General features: G+C 32.0%; 1 protein-coding gene across 1 annotated transcript in view; it reads left to right on the top strand.

Moving 5' to 3' along the window:
- The window catches only part of LOC127872561 (deleted in malignant brain tumors 1 protein-like), an 88,962-nt gene that overhangs the window by 6,390 nt on the left and 65,188 nt on the right, over positions 1 to 17,384 (top strand). The window contains exons 2-4 of the mRNA XM_052415887.1: positions 12,118 to 12,262; positions 16,054 to 16,223; positions 17,031 to 17,181. Of these exons, the coding sequence (XP_052271847.1) occupies positions 12,118 to 12,262; positions 16,054 to 16,223; positions 17,031 to 17,181 (466 nt within the window). The remainder of the gene's footprint in view (positions 1 to 12,117; positions 12,263 to 16,053; positions 16,224 to 17,030; positions 17,182 to 17,384) is intronic.

Below are 17,384 nucleotides of genomic sequence, written 5' to 3'. Positions count from 1 at the left end.
ACAACATGACTTTTACATGGAACATTAAAGCTAGAATTTATTAAGTTCATAGGACGTTTTGTAATGGTCACTTTCAGAAACCTGTTTTTTTAAAAATAATTTAACATTCAGACTGGAGGAGGATATTAAGTGATTTAGTGGTTCAATAATGAGATAAGGATGCACACTTCAACCGCTAATAAATAGTCATCAGGAGAATTTTAGGCTTGCTTGTCTAGTCATTATGAGAAATGATCATCTGACGCTACTTGACTTTTGAAGGACGCACTCCAATAAACAATACAATTCGTGTGACTAAGAAATTAACAAACTATTTTTGTATACAAACCCATTAATGGTTAAAGAGTGTTTGCTGGAAGAGTCAATTTTTGCATTGTTTATAAACTTTGCAACAATCCCCACAAGAGGCTGTTCAATGAATTTGTCATTGTCTAACAATTAAGTTTTTGTCATAAACTACATTGTATACTTAAGAATACACTTATGTTCTTTGTACTATCCTAGTGCATATATGTATAGTACATGTAGATTGCTCCATACACAATTTTATCATTATCTTTCAATTCTTCCCATACATCAATATAAGCAATATTGTCAACGTTTCTTTATAATATTAACTTGGCTTGCATTTTTGTCCAAACTATATACCTTGTATTGATTTTTATATTCAACTGCAACGTCCAGGATCATAATAAACTTTAATTAACGCTTAATGATGCATTCATTCTGAAAAATGTAACTACCTTATCATGTCTAAGAAAATAATTCCTCTTCTCCTACAAACTACATCACCACAATCTTGAAAAAGTAAACCACGTCAAATAATTAGTTCTTACTCACCAAAGAAACCTCAAATGGGATAAACACATTAATTAAATAAAAATTATACAAACCAGGCTTTAGGATTTCTTCGCCGCAACTTGAAAATTAACTCATCAAAAGTGAAAGAGCATGCTTACAAAGCAATAGTCAGGTGTAAATTTGAATACTCCGTCACTGTCTGGGACCCATATACATACGTTCCAATAAATCTACTGGAAAAAGGTACAAAGAGAAGCATCCATATTAATAACAAACTTGTACCACAATGCAAGTTCAGTAAACAGTACGATAAACACCCTCAATAAATGTGCCCTCCATTGAAATACGCAGGACAACATTTCGTCTCATCATGTAATATAAAATTATCCATCATGTAGTTGCATCCACTCCTCTCAATAACGTGTTCCTGGCCCCCGATCTCGGCTCAGCAGTATGCACTGATTTAAACATATACAAAACTTAAAATACTCATAAACATTTTCATTCTACCAGAGACCAGTCATTTCACAGAATAACTACCTCCTCACGTACATGAGCCAGCCACATTAGAGATTTTTAAAACCCTTACTCCTGTGTTTGTGATTGTCCGCCTCATTCACGTGTAGACAAATGTAATGTAAATAATTTTAGTGTATATTAACGCCAAACTAAGCACATTTGTACAGTTGACACCTCTTAATTAATGGGCGTCGGCACAAGCTCTTCTATTTAGCATGAGTATTGTATCTGAAGAAGAATATGTTTTTTAATAGAATTTTTAATTGAAAGAACGAGTGAATTTCCCAATAACTGTCGACTTACACAACAAATAATCAAAATCGGACGTTAAAACATGCAATTTATGACCAGTGAGATTCTTTTTAATTGCAATACATTTCTTTTCTAAAAAATATTTATTCCGTAAGTAGAACTCAAACGTAAACTATCGCGCACTGTAGGGCCACGTTATACTAATATTAGACAGGGATAAATTTACCATGAATAATCAAATTTATATGAATTAGAATAATAGTTATGGTCATCGTAAACAACGAAAAGGATGTAATTGAGCTTATCGGTGTATTGAACGATTTAACCCTTTAATCTATTACAGCCTACCGATTCCGTCACACACTTCGTTTATTCGCGAAATATCAGACTTGATTAAAAAAGATGACACTTTATTGGCAGCATCCTTACAGGGTTCACATACGCATAGTGTTCGGGCGTTTCTTTCTCATCACGTTTTACGAGTTATATCCCTTTCGTAAATTATAATACATAATCGATTGACGTGTTTGTGGACACAAGAATAATATCTGATCATTCCGAATCAACGAAAGTTCACGAGTTATAACTCTTTTATTTATAATATGACAGTTTCTTTCGTTTGCGCGTAAGATCTCAGGAACTTCCCATAATCATCCGAATCGGATAATATATATATATGCAGTTTCTTTACATCTTATCTTGCGCACATTTTCTTGGTATTCTGCTCTATGATTTTCGGAGAAGCATTGCCCGTTGAGTAATCATTAATTTCAGCGTGATATATCACATAATTATGATCTCGTTTTTATAAAATCTTATTAAAATGGCCTCCTGATAGGTCAAACATGTTCGTATCGCTGTATTGTTCCGCTTAATTGATTATTCAGGAAATCATTTCAATTACTTATATGGGATATGCAGTTTCTTCTCGAACTTTCAGCGTCTTATGAACTCAATGTGTGATAATGTATATTCTGTTTATTAATAGGATTGGCCTGCGCATATTGCCAGGTTGTTCCTCATTGAGATTGTTAAAGCACTTAATAATTATATGTAATTAATTAATGATTACCACGGTTAATTACAATGAGAATATTTCTACATGTTTTTTTTTAAATAAAATGTTGTGATTGTAAAAAATTATAACACTGTAATGATATAAACGTTAAGCCGATCTACTCACCCTACATTTAGAGTTGCTAGTGGAAATATACGACCTTGTAACTATCTCGTGACGAATGGTTCAACTTATGACGTTACTCTTTATTATTATAATTGTTTCATACGAATGTGTGTATTAAATAATCCATATTTACTTAAATGAAGTATAATGTCGCTGCATTGATAGTGCACACAATCAAAGAAATTGAGCATGTTCATTAGCGCGAAATGTTGTGTTTAATTGTGACACTGGAACAAGTCAAAAGCAAAAACCTTAATCATACATTCATTAACAATAACGCAAGACAATAACATATTTGTAATGGATGCTTTAATAACATGCTTAGGGTAATCTATTACTTGAGAACGAATTCTGCAATAATATTGGTGCGAACGAACACTTGTATTTGGGCGGAAACATTACAGGTTAGTGATTCTTTATAATCAGGAGCGCAAGGAAGGCATATATCATTTCTATAAAAATTACGCAAAACAATATATAACCAAATAATAAGTTACTATATACTAGAAAGTTTAAATAAGCAGGTATCTACATATAAAAAAGTATGTTTACCGAAGTAGAATATCGCTGAATTCATATTGAAACAAAATCAAAGTACATGTTACTAAAAATGTTCAATGGCAACGAACGCTTCTAAATTTATGACAGTGTAGTTCATAAGAAAAACATATTTAAAATAGTATGAACACTTTCAAAAGACATTAACATATTATAATTGGCGCTATTTGTTTGTTCGTGGCTTTAATTTAACACTGATCATATTTCAAGTATGAGGTTTCAATTTGTTAATATTCATTTAAGTATTCATTTAAGTATCATTAGCATAACAATCACAAGCAAGATGAGAATATTAATATGTGTTTGTGTGCATATGATAATCCGTGTAACTATGTAGACTAGAAATCGCTTGTGTTCGGTAAGTAATTAATCGGCGCAAAAAGTTGACTTTGCTTATTTGTTATCAATGCATACAAGCTACCTATGTCTGAACATGTTTAAAATGAACAAATTATACAAGTATATAATTAAATTTTGATTAAAATGAAACAAAAATAACTAAAGAAATGATGAATCGATATATAATGCAATACAAGTAATAATGGTAAACTTGGTGATACAAACAACAACAAATACAGAATCAAATATTGTTATGAATAGTAGTATACCGATAGGATATGAATCAATTACATTTATTACGATATGCCAAACGCACGCGTTATCTTGAGTGATTATAAATAGCAATTTAACCAATATAAACATTAATTGCTTTTGCATAATACAAGCCACAGAAAGCCTTTAAGCATGAAATCAGTAAAAATGTCAGCAATAATTGTTTTCATTTGTTATGTTGAAAAAACCTATACACCACCAAATTATTGCATAAAATGGTGTCAGAATTAAATATTATATGACAAACCTCACGCTTAGAGTATGGCTACAAAATGTGTATATTGATTTATTCAAATGAACGCCAATGTTTGAATAATATTCTGTAATCCGTCTTCAGTTAAGAATGAAAAGGAAATCCCGTTCAAGATCTGGCTCTGTTATTATCAAAATCCACAGCTAAAATGCTTATCTTTATATAGAAAGACGGCTAATAACTTTGTGTAACACGAATGATAAATTGATTTACGATAGCAATATATTGGATTATAAAAGAAAGAAATGTTGTACTTCACGCTGGTTTAAAATCTGTCAATATATCAAATTCATTAAGAGTCAATTCTGTTGACTAAATTTATTTGAATAACTAATACAGTTACAATAAGTTTAATAACTTGTAAAAGAATACTCTTCCATTTAGGCTACTTTGTACAATTCTTTTGCAACACCTCCGTTGGTTATATGTGTCAACAAATTCTAAAAATTAGTTTTATTATAAAAAAAAGTTTTACCTCTTATACATTTAATTTTTTTTATAATATATTCTTTTAATTTATATAAATGTTATTATATATATATATATATATATATATATATATATATATATATATATATATATATATATATATATATATATATATATATATATATATATGCATGAATTTAGATAATGAACGGGGGACATTGTCTGTGGAATAAAAATAAAAACCATAAACGCTTATGCCCAAACTTTAAAATAAATATTGTTATTTACTGATACTGTTATTATATTAAATAACGGAAAGGCAATGCCATCTTTAATTTTTATATTATGTATGTTTAGTGAACGATGATTTGTTTAAATTAAGCTTGAATAGAAACGTTTAGGGGTTTGTGCTATAAAATTTAGTAAAAAATTCACATTCAAATGCATATTGTGTTAGGTCTTTACAATGGTGTGTGTAAGCCAATAAAAAATAAGTATTTTTTAATTTGACATTATGATAATATGAGCCTGCATTCACAGAGATTTAAACGAAACTGGTGTCAAAAGATTATATCAATAAACACATTTTGACCAAAAATAGAAATACTCAAAATACCAAAATAAGTAAATAGTCTGACTGCTAACATTGATTATAATAAAGTATTTGTATTTGAGATTGATATATGCAATAAGAATTCAAGTTAGTTAACCATTTCAGCTGCACTAACAGCTGCTTGTTATATTTATAGTTGCTAAGATAAAAATAACCAAATAAATGTGAAATCGTTTAACTTAAAAAAAGTTCGAAGTTCTCTTCTGTTATGTTTTTCTTTATAAATGGTCTTTCTTTGAACAACCAAAACAAAATATAATTTAAAGACCATATCATTTGTTTATTTCCTCATAAATATTGGTTTTATCTGTTGTTATTTTATAGAAAAAAGTGAGAGACGTCTTAACAGACAAAAATGTCAACCGCAAGAACGGTTACTCGAATCAATTACAAAGTCCACTAAAATCTGCAAGTATGTATACAAAAAGCTCGTACTGACGAAGCAAATCAATCCAATTAAGGCTATTGCAAAATGGGAAATCTTATTTTACAAACAATTAGAAACAATTCAAAAGCTCAGTCCGTTTAGACTGTCTCGGGCACCAAGGTAAGAACTTTCCAGCATAAATATTACACGCAAATTATTCCAAACACTAGTTATTTATTGCTGAGTGGCTTAAACCATTCCAATATGTTTATTTTTTTGTAGCTTGTCAGAAGTTTTTAATGTGCATATGCTTTTTGAATGTCCGTTGTAACGGTGCAAAGGTGTGTATCGGACAAATTGTTCGAACATTTTATATTTTGATTATGCAAATATGCACTTTTTTAACGTGTCAGTTTGCCATTCAAAACGTCACAGATTGTTATTGTAATCGCTTTTTTGGGCAAAATTATACATTTGAAAGTAAATAGGTATCAGAACTGCTTACAAAATATTAATAATTTGAATACATATCTTTAGAATAGGCTTAACATTGAGGAGATAATTTATTTCGCTCAAAATATAAACTTTAAGAAAAATGTGGAAAAAAATCTGTTTAACATAAATCATTATAATTGGTTGTTCATAACTAGTTTCCTGTGTTAACTTGCAAAAAAGCGATTTCGCTTAGACAAAAGTAGTTAATTATAATACAATAATGGCATGCGTGGATGATTATCAATTTTTGCCATAAGTACAACATAACACAAAAGAGCTGAAAAAGAGAAAAAACCTATTTGAGAATGATACAAAAAATGTAATAAAAAAAGTCAGAAAGCAATGTTTTTTTTTACAGTATATATTACTTAATTCAACAAATGTATTATTTATGAAAATAAGCCTTTAACAATAAAAATGGAGGTTGTTTGGCAATAACAATAAAGATTGCAAAGAAGTACGAAATATATCCGGAATAACGTCCCTATTTCCAATGTAGAGAGTTAATTGACTCCCTTGTGCGCTGTTATGTTGCTGAAACCCGAAATCGTCAAAAACATTTATGTGATGTTATTAGCGAGTTTCATATTAAAGATAATACTAATGACAAGAAACACAATTATAACACCATATATTGTTTTAAGTAATTATTCATAAAACGTTTCAGCTAATATCAATACTTTCATTAATACAGCATCCGACTAGCGCAGTGGTCTGTACACTCGCTTCTACCCAAGGCAACTCGGGGTCAATTCCCGCTCCTTGCAGAATGTGAGTTTTGTTTGCAGACACCATACCGGGGTAATTGGGGTTTCCTCCGGGTAGTAAGGCTTCCCTCGACAACACATGACCATACTAAAATTCAAAAAGAGATGGAAATTGCAGTTAAACTTCCAAAATTCGTCCCAAGATTTGTGAGTCTAGTAAGTTAATAAGTTGTAGTTCTGCGGCACACTCAAAATCTACACATAATGTAGCTTCTGGCTAGAAACGGACCGAATTAATTTCTAAATGCATACAGACATTTGTTACAACAGACTGTATAATACAACATGTCTTTAACAGTGAGTTACTTATTTTTTTATATTGTGTCGAACAGTATGCACTTGATAATAAAAGAGCATTGTAAGATATGAACATAGTATTTACACCCATGTACTTTAAAAAGAATGGTTAACTACGCACAACTCGGTGAATTCATTAGTATGTGTTAGCCCCTAGAAAATACTTGTATACAGAATGTTAATTGCGTCTACACATTTGTTTATTCTAGGGATGTCAACGAATATCCGAATATCCGAATATTCGGTCCCAGACCGAATATTCGGATACTGTTTTCCGAATCGAATTTTCGGAAGAAAAAATAAAAAATCGAGTTATTTCAAAGACTTTGTATTCGTAAAATTTGCTTCAAACATTGTCAAAAAAGTTGTTCCTCGTGTCATTATGTTTATTCCGGTTGACGCGATAATGCGTCGCTATGGTGATGACAGTATACAGGTCATAAATCCCGCTAACAAAGCCAGACACTTTGTGTCAAAATAATGATAGGTGCAAATCGCGTCGGCAATCAAAACACCGACCTGCACTTGATCCAATGACTCGAATTACATTTAAAATTATCAAAGATTAAATTAGTAAAGGAAAAGCCGACTTTGTGTAAAAAACAAATAAGACCGTATGGCAATTAAACTACCGACCCGTCTTGATCTAATAACTCGAATTACATTTAACATGATCAAAGATTAAATGAGTAAAGAAAGAGCCGACTTGGTATGAAAAACAAAACAGATCGTATGGTTATAATCCCGTTGTCCAATCAAAAAAACTTTTAGAAAATAATTTACTCAACCTCTAATGAGTATTTGCGTATCGTATGGTCCAAACATTAATTAATTACTCAATATTCAATCAGGTATTATACTTAAAGAAATGTTTTTGGTATTGCACCCTCATTTAATTGAAAATATTATAATTGCTACACGCATAAAGTAAATATCTGTCCAAGCAAAATGCCACCTACGCCTTCCGCTGCTTGGAAGTATTTCACGACATCATCCGATAAGAAGTCGCCGATCCAAGTGTCTTTTAAACGTGGCAATTTTAAAAGACTGACTGTTTAGTACGTTAAACAGGTTCAAAGTGTGTTGTGGCTATGTACATAATTCGTTTAAGTTCAGCTTTAATTATATGTAGATCTAACTGTTTTGTCATGTAATCATTTTGTCGTCATGTAATATTATGTTTCTCGTTCTATTGTTGATGTACGATATTAATAGTTTAAAAACAGTTTTTGTCATTCAATTTTAACAATAAAAAGTAATCAACAAAATCAGCTTCGAATTAGCGAGGGCAACGCTGTGTCAATATTTAATCACTTCCGGTGAACTTCCGGTAAAAACGAAAGAATAATTCATGGAGTAATGGTACGGTAAACAAAGTTGACTTTTTTTCCAACGGATGTTGACCGAATATCCGAATATTCGTTCGGAAGGGTGACCGAATATTCGAATACCGAAATCGGTATTCGTTGCCATCCCTAGTTTATTCATTACGCACTAACGCTCAGCGTGAAAAATCGTTTGATGATCAATGAGAAATTATTTGATAATCATTCACAATCAAAGGAATGATATTCCAGGGAAAAAAGGCGACAAACAGACGTACATAAAATATCTAACCTTGCTGTGTCACTTAAAATCACAATGACCAAACATGACCTACCTTAAGTGAACACGAAATGGACTTAATTCAAACAATAACAGATTGACGGTTATAGAAAGATTAACCAAACAAAATTGAAATTCAGATTAACACTTTTTAATATAGTTTTATACAAGTATAATTGGTATTTTTAAGGACAGTAAACCAATTAAAAACGGACAATATAACAGCAACTATTGTTTTAATGCCTATGGCATTTAACTAATGGAATTTCCCACCTATCATTTTATGTGTTGAAGCGTGTTCGAGCATGTTCATGCATTAAAGATTGTAATCATCGTAATCGAATATAAACGACAATATTGCTAAAACAAGATTTTTTGTATAATAACCTACGACGTTAATTCGCGTAATTTCATTAAAATTATGGTGATTTAATTTCAACATGTAATGTTTCTTATAAATGGCATTTTACTAATGGAATTTCCAACCCATCATTTTACGGAGCTGTTTTGAAGCGTGTTCGCAAATTAAAATATCTTAAAAAAATGTTTATATCAAACTTGTTAATTTAGTTAACTCATTTTTGTCAAAAGGAAATGATGATGACGTACTTAAAAACACATGCGTGTTGGTTTTCGATTCACTATATCTTTCTTCTCTTTAAATTTGGAATTATTTATGGAATGACCATTGTATATGTTTGATTCTAAATATTCAATAAACAAAGCTGGTTGTATTGGTAATTCGATTTTGAAGTATTGCCCCTTTAATAGTTGTATTACTTTATTTTACAGTACTGCCCCTTCAATTACGTTGGATTTTTTTTACGTCATCGTGTCATCGCTTCTAAATTACGTCATTCGATACTTTTTCACTGTTTTGGGCTACATGCATAGGTCATCAGGTTTATATCGTTAAACTTTATTACTATTTTCTATCTGACGGCCGTTTCTTGTTTGATTTATTATTTTAGCATTGCCATAAACAACCAAGCTATGCAATATGGATCTTTTACACCCAGTATTTCTGCTTCTTCCTGTATGTGCACGATAATGATATGAAATATTAACTATATAAATGCTAAATTCTTAAATCTTTGTCTAAAAAGAAGGGATATAGTTGACATTTGTTGGTAATTTTATTTCATCGTTCCTCAAAAAGTTGTAACACTGTTGCTGTGGTCTTCTTCCTACCATTGAGTAATTAAATGGTAATTAAAATGAATGCGTATTAATTCCCGTTTATGATTGTTTAATTTGAGTTGCAATGCTATGAGGTTAAATTTTATTTACACTTATATGTATCATGAATATTGCTGGTCCAAGTGTGAGGTTGAGCCCTCTAAACCGGTTTAAACCCCAATGCTTTGCATTGACCGTTCCAAGGCCGTGACCCCAGCTTTATTCTTCTGTGTGTAAGTTGTTTCGTATTGTGCTGTTACGTACTGTTTTGGCAATTGGTCACTTGCCTTAAATAAAGGACCAACCAATTGTTTATACTGAGAATGCAATACTGCTCCAGCAGCTGGAGTTTTACTTCTTTATATTAAATATTAATTTTTGTATTTTCACACGTACCCTATACGTATATATATCTTTCTTCTCAAGGTGTAACAAAGCTACGGATTTTCTGTAGCAAAAGTTAACTTATGATGTCAAAATTACTTTGTAGTGTGATTATTTTTAAGAGCATTATTGTTAAAAAAAATTGTTATCTGCAATATTATATAAGCCCCAAATGCTGATATCTAGTCATTGGTTAATATTTGGCGAAGAATAAAGTGAGCCCTTCATTTTGATATCATGTTTTGCATTCACTCTATAGTTTGTATAATCGTGTTTCGTGTACGGCAAGGGGCCTAGAAAGAAAGCAAAAACTTCTTTTTCAAGAACATGAGTGTGTGCTGCTGGGGTGTATTTTTAAGATAAACCGAAATGGAAATCCAGAACAACAACATCAAGTTCGTTGAAATTAAAACTAGTGGTTAATGAAGTAAAGCTGACGGGATATCCGTTATATATACATCTGCTGAGAGTGTGAACTAAACAGTTTTTTTTAATTATTGCTGTTGAAGTGGTTTAGTATTATTATATTGAATGGTAAAATCAAGATTGTTTTGGCGTATGTATATTAGACAATGGTATTTCTTGGTATTAAAAAATTGAAACAAACATTGACACACCAAAGGAATGATTCAGAATTATTTATATATTTTTTATATAAGTAAACGCAATGTTGGAAACAATGTAAATATGAGTTGTAACTAATCAGAATTAGTTACTGTTGTTACATAAAATGTTTTATGTTTTATTTTGTATAATAACTTTTATTTTTCTGTTATATGTAAACAATTTTAATATTTTAATTCTTACAAGTCCTTTATCGTACTTTTACTTTGTGTTTTTTCACAATGCGTAATTTTCATATATACAGTATACAATTACAAGAACATAATATAAATTAACCATGCACTTAATTATTAAGAAAAGCTAACACATGAGAAACACAATTTAAGAGAAAACCTATTAAACAAATATACAAATCCCTTCACTACTAAACGCTGTAAGCTAAGTTAAAACAAAATAATGTACATGTTATTTTGAGAAAGTGAATGCTCCAGAAAATTTACCCATTTATGCCTAGTGGACTCTCCCATCCTTCTTAATTGGATCAATTTATTTCCAAAATTTGGGATATCTAGTATATTTACTTCTATATTTAGAATATTTCTTACAGATATTCCTTTAAGCAAACAGCGTAGACCCTAATGAGACGCCGCATCATGCAGCGTCTCATCTGGATCTACGCTGTTTGCCAAGGCCTTTTTTCTAGACGCTAGGCATAAATGGGTTAAAGGGCTTATGCTAAGCAATATTTAAGCATTTATATTCATTATACAAAGTCGTGGGTAAAAAACATACACCTTGCATTACGTATTATATAATTATGTGCTTTATTTCGTGACCCAGAGTTATTTCTTTTTAATAAAAAATCATCAAAGTGACTCGTGTAAAATGCTGTGTGTTGAGGTTGTGCAAAAGCAGAAAAAAATAATCGTGATAGTAATTTGTTTCTTAAGTAGCTGATTTTCTTTTTATACTGTTGTCAATCAATTTGCAAATATGTTCATTTACATTTAGTCACACTGAGAATGCAGCCAGAGAATCTGATTCCTTAAGCAATCATAACATATGTTATACTTGTACAGCCAATAACTGTCTTCTATAATAGTTCTATGCACTTTCGAGGATGCCACTAAGGAAACAAAGCTCACAAACAACCATTAGAATCACGACTGTTACTATCAGTTTTTTGAGACATACTATCCTCCTTGCGACATCATTGTTATACGTTTTCTCCTGTTTCAGGCTTGAATATTCGACTAGTAAATGGATCAAGACCAAGCGAGGGGCGTCTCGAGGTTTTCTACAATAACGCATGGGGAACAGTCTGTGATGAAGACTTCGATACTTCAGCAGCAAGAGTTGTTTGTCGCATGCTCGAATTCAACGGGTGTGTAATATAACTTTAGGTTGAAACCCGTCATATGATAATCTTGTTGTCAGCTCACCTAAGCATAAATTGTTCATGGTGAGTTATAATAGTTTGGGTCTCTCCGGCATGCGTTTTCCTGTGTCATGTGTTGTCAACAATTTGCTTTAAACAACATATTCTTCTTAACCGCGTGCAGTCTTTAAAGCCGCCCTAGTTGATATTTCTCACAATAATTCGGTTATCTCAATTGACCAGAACTGATCAGTATTCGTCAGATACATTCTAATTTAAAAGCTTAACTCTTCCATACGGATGTTCCCAAAAATTAAGCCCAAAAATGCCAAAAGCATCAAACATACGAAACCTAATCATGTACATAACGGAATCCTCAAGACTATAGTTAACCTGTGACTTATGCACGCTTTGGGTCACGTGAGCGCAAATTTCACGTGATTTCCAATGCCGCGCATTTCAAAACATAAAAGAACTACTAAATCGAACAAACAATTTACAAACAAATTATGTCTACGGATAGCCCTAGCAAAGTGATTATAAAACATGTTTTGTCTTAATGGATAAACGAGGATCATTGTGTATTGAATAGCTATCATGTTCGTAAAAAGTCAGCATGCAAGCTGATTGCATAAAAACGATTTCTCAGATCAGAGCTCATTCAATTGGGCCGATTTGTGGATTGAAAACAAAAGGAGTTATTATCAAGCTTGATGAAGGTTATTGAAATTTGACGAGTGATATGCATAGATATTGACAAAAAACACGCTGCAAAAACATAAGGCTGCTATGTCCTGTCTGTTGGCTTGTCCCATTTTAAACGGGTAATTACATGGTTATTCATCATTAATGCAAATGGCGTTGTAAACAATGATACAATGGTCACGTGGTTTAACATGTGACCCGCGCGTGTTTGAATTTAGATTATTTTTGTGCATGCACAGAAATTAAAAAGCCCTATCTTTGTACTGAACGTGGGCATTTCTTGACTGATTTTGACCAAATGTTTGTGCACATCTGACATAAATTCAAACACAGGGTAACTCATAATCAATTTTTTTTGCGACACATAACACACATGGGAAAATATACCAACATCAACTCGGGCGGCTTTAACAATGATTAAAATCGTTTCGGTTGGTTATCATACCTTAAAATAGAATTTAAAAGTAGAAATTAAAAAGTTGGAACTCTGGAACCGGAAGGCCCCTACATTTTATATTTGGCATGAAGCCACGTATGGTAGTCCCCTTCAACGTTTATCCTTGTGAGGCCTAAGTGTTCATGATATGTATAAAGCGACAACATTTTAAAAATCTACATCTCTGACACGGCAAAGATAAAAATTTTGCTACCAATTTACCAATTTAATCTACCAATTTACTTCAAATAATGCTTGCATGATCAAACTTGGCCCTGTCCTAGTGGTAAATTATTGCCGTTGTATGTTTATATTGGAATGGTCAACATACTAGTATATGTTATTTAAAATCATACGATGGTAAAACATTGCTCTGCTATGAGGGAATTATGCTCCCCACATTTATGTACACAATTATAATATAGTATTGTCCTTAATGATAACAGTTAGAGCTTGATGCTTGTCAGAGAGTATCATGCTAAGGTTATGTACGCGTTTGTTTTTGAATTATGTACCTGGGATCGAAGCTTTTAACACACTAGAGGAGTATACAATCATATGGTGATCTTCTACTGACTTTATTTTTAAGCCCAGCATAGGTGTTACGTTTTACTTAATGAAAATAATGTTCTGGAATAGATTTTTCTAACACATGAAAATGGTCGTTTTGTTCGTGTTAGCCATAGTATTTTTGTTTTACCATCAGGTGATTTTATCCTTTGTTTAGTAAAATTTAATTTATTTTGCATTTAAGTATTGATAATATAGACAAAGATATACCCAGCACTACATGGCCACTAATTGTTTTCCTGCTTCTATGCTTCTTGTCAAGGTAATGTTGCCACAGTCTGACAATAGACGTAAAAACATTTTATGTGTTGTCAATGGTCGTCCTCTATAGCAGATCATTGTATCAGCAATAACACTTCAAATGAATAACGTGAAGCAATATTTAATGAAAAACAATATAAATAGCATTATGTGTGTTAATTGTATGAGTCCACACACATATATTTGACTGACAGAAAATAAAAATTAAAAAATACCAAATAACAATTACAACTGTCATCAATTAAAATCATTACCCGATATTCACATTTCAGTTAGATTATTTTCTGATCACCTCCGCTCCTTGTATACAGAGATTACTGTGTAAGTGTGATCGTGTTTATCCGACGAGTTTAAGAAAGGTTTTCATGGCGAGGCTTGCATCTACTGATTCTTGTTCTACTCACTAAATGTGTGTTACAACCATGTTTGTTTTCTTCAAGTTTTGTTTGATTCCATGACGAGGAATTCCATGAAAATTCTGCACACATTACAATGCACATTTCTTCATCGCCATCAATCTTTTCCATTTAAAAGCACTTGGTGTAATCAAATAATTCTTGTTAGATAAACATTTTTTGATTAACTGACAATATAACGACTTATTCATCAAAGAAATTACCATTTTAAGTCAACATCGTTTTCCTTTGAAAAGTTAAAGAACAAATCACTGACACTTTTCTTAATCCGCTTATTGTTCAACAAAACATCGCGTTATTCGTGAACATTTGAAATTTAAAGAAATCTTTGGTTTCATTCGAGTAATATATTCCAATACTTGTGTTCACATTGTTTATAATGATCCATCTTTAACACACACAATCATACCAAAATGCAGACATTAGCGTCATTGACCAGAATGACGCAATCAAGTGATTTCGTCAGCTGTGTAGTAAAATAAGGTATAGCTGTGTAGTAAAATAAGGTATTTTCTGACATATGAGGAATTGAGTAAACTTCTTAGCGTCGTTGTAAGAGTGTCTGGTTACCACGCGGGAGACACTTGTCTAATCCCCCGTTTGATTCAGGATTTTTTAGCTAAACGAATTTAAAAGAAACGCTGCATTTGGATTAATAAATTACGGCTTTTATTTATATACGGTATATTGATTTAAAAATTAAATAATTATTCAATTCATGTTTAAATCCAAATTTAAAAACAAATGAACGAGAGGTGAAAAGCCAGAAAAGTAGTCCATATGTACATGTGCTAGCCATTGTATAAAGACAAGGTGTGTGATTAATCTTATCTGTATCAATTGGTCGTATTGTGTTATATACAATCATTTAGCTGTAGGATGTAAGTATTATTTCTAAATGACCATACGTTGATTGTTTGATAAAAAAAAACAGTTGATACTGATGTTAAGTTTATGTGAATGCGTTTAGAAATGAACTGATGTATTACAATTCCATTGCAGTAAATACTAACATCGGTGGTATAATTATTTTCTACGATTTAACCAAAAACATGACCTTAATCTAATCAATGTGTATTTATATCAAGGACTGTGCACACCCATTTTAAGTCCATATTGTAGAGGTTAACGCAGTGGTTGGCTGCATTGTCCAATCGAGTATATGTAAAACCTTCAAGCAATAACCGAACAGCGTTATCATATAGTTGTGTCTACTAGTTTCTTTCACCTCAGTGACCTTTAAAAGCGCAAGTCCGCAAGACCTGCACTTAAAACTTTTAAAGAAGGCTCGCTAATAATTTCATTTACATAGAGGCCGGATTATAATATATTCTTGAAATTTAGTAATTGTAAGATAACATAAGCCTGCTGTGTCAATTTACTTACTTAAAAGACTTCGCTTTTGGTAGAAACTTGACCACAGCCGCAGCCAAGAATGGGGCCACTTATGGACAGGGTACCGGTCAAATATTGCTGGATGATGTGAGGTGCAACGGTACCGAGTCGAGTTTGTCCTACTGCCGGGCCAACTGGGGAACGCACAACTGTGTTCATAGCGAAGATGCCGGAGTTGATTGTGGTGAGCTTCTACAATATTTTTAAAAACTATTCAGAATATGCATATCATTATTATGCATAAGTGTATGAAGCAAATATTATTCCCGGAACTAGTAAAATATATTTAGTTAATTACATGAACACTGACGAAAGTAGTCGTTCTTACATTTAATAGTTTAAAATTAATTTACGTACTTAAACTCACTGTGTTTTCAGAAAGGGCCATTAAAACAGAATGACAATATACATTTTAAAGCAAAATATACGTTAAATTAACCCTACATGTCAATATTCGGAATACTGACAAATCATGTGTTTTTTTCCTTTATAAAACATTTAAAACAAATAAAACAATCACTTCATTGTATATTACTGACGCTAGTATACTTTTTAATAATAAAGAACACGCTTTTAATGCTCATTTAAGTTTCTGCTTCTTAAAATAAAATTCTACTAAATATAGTAGCACGTATGTTCATTGTAAAGTTATAACTGTGTGTATTGTGCAACAACAGACAAATTAAATTGTGATAGCAATACGTTCCGTAAGTAAATGCTCATATGATAACAAGATAATCAATACTTTTGAAAATATTATCATATTTGTTTAGTAACACCTATCATGCAGTTAATGATTTCAAATTCTTAAATCAGGGGTACATTTTTATTGTTGAGTCACTGACTTTCTTCTTAAATGTTCGTAGGAAGTGTAGATTTTGCCACATACAAAACAATGCTAAGAATCCACCATTCGTGTTACCAATGCTCTCATCAGTTATATTATCATAGCGATTCCACTTCCGACATTATTGAAATACGTCTTCAACAGTTGAAGGCTTCAATATTCGACTGGTAAATGGATCCAGGCCTAGCCGGGGGCGTCTCGAAGTCTTCTACAACAATACCTGGGGTACAGTCTGTGATGACGGCTTCAACAGTTCGGCGGCAATAGTTGCCTGTCGCATGCTGGGATTCACCGGGTTTGTTACATTATTGTTGAGTTCTATCCGGCATCTGAATGATCTAACTTTACCTCACAAGAAACACAAGAAACCAACGTGTTAATGGTGATCAATTGTTGAAGGTGGCTTTTCTGCATGGGCGTTGCTAATGTTGAAGGTCACACATTCTACAGCAGAGCTCAAATTTTAGGCAAATTGATTAGGTAATTTTTATGTTACAC

The sequence above is a fragment of the Dreissena polymorpha genome, chromosome 3, assembly GCF_020536995.1.
Source record: "Dreissena polymorpha isolate Duluth1 chromosome 3, UMN_Dpol_1.0, whole genome shotgun sequence".
Classification (NCBI taxonomy): Eukaryota; Metazoa; Mollusca; class Bivalvia; order Myida; family Dreissenidae; genus Dreissena; species Dreissena polymorpha.
The sequence above is the reverse complement of the archived record's forward strand: the minus strand, read 5'-3'. Positions and strand labels throughout refer to the sequence as shown.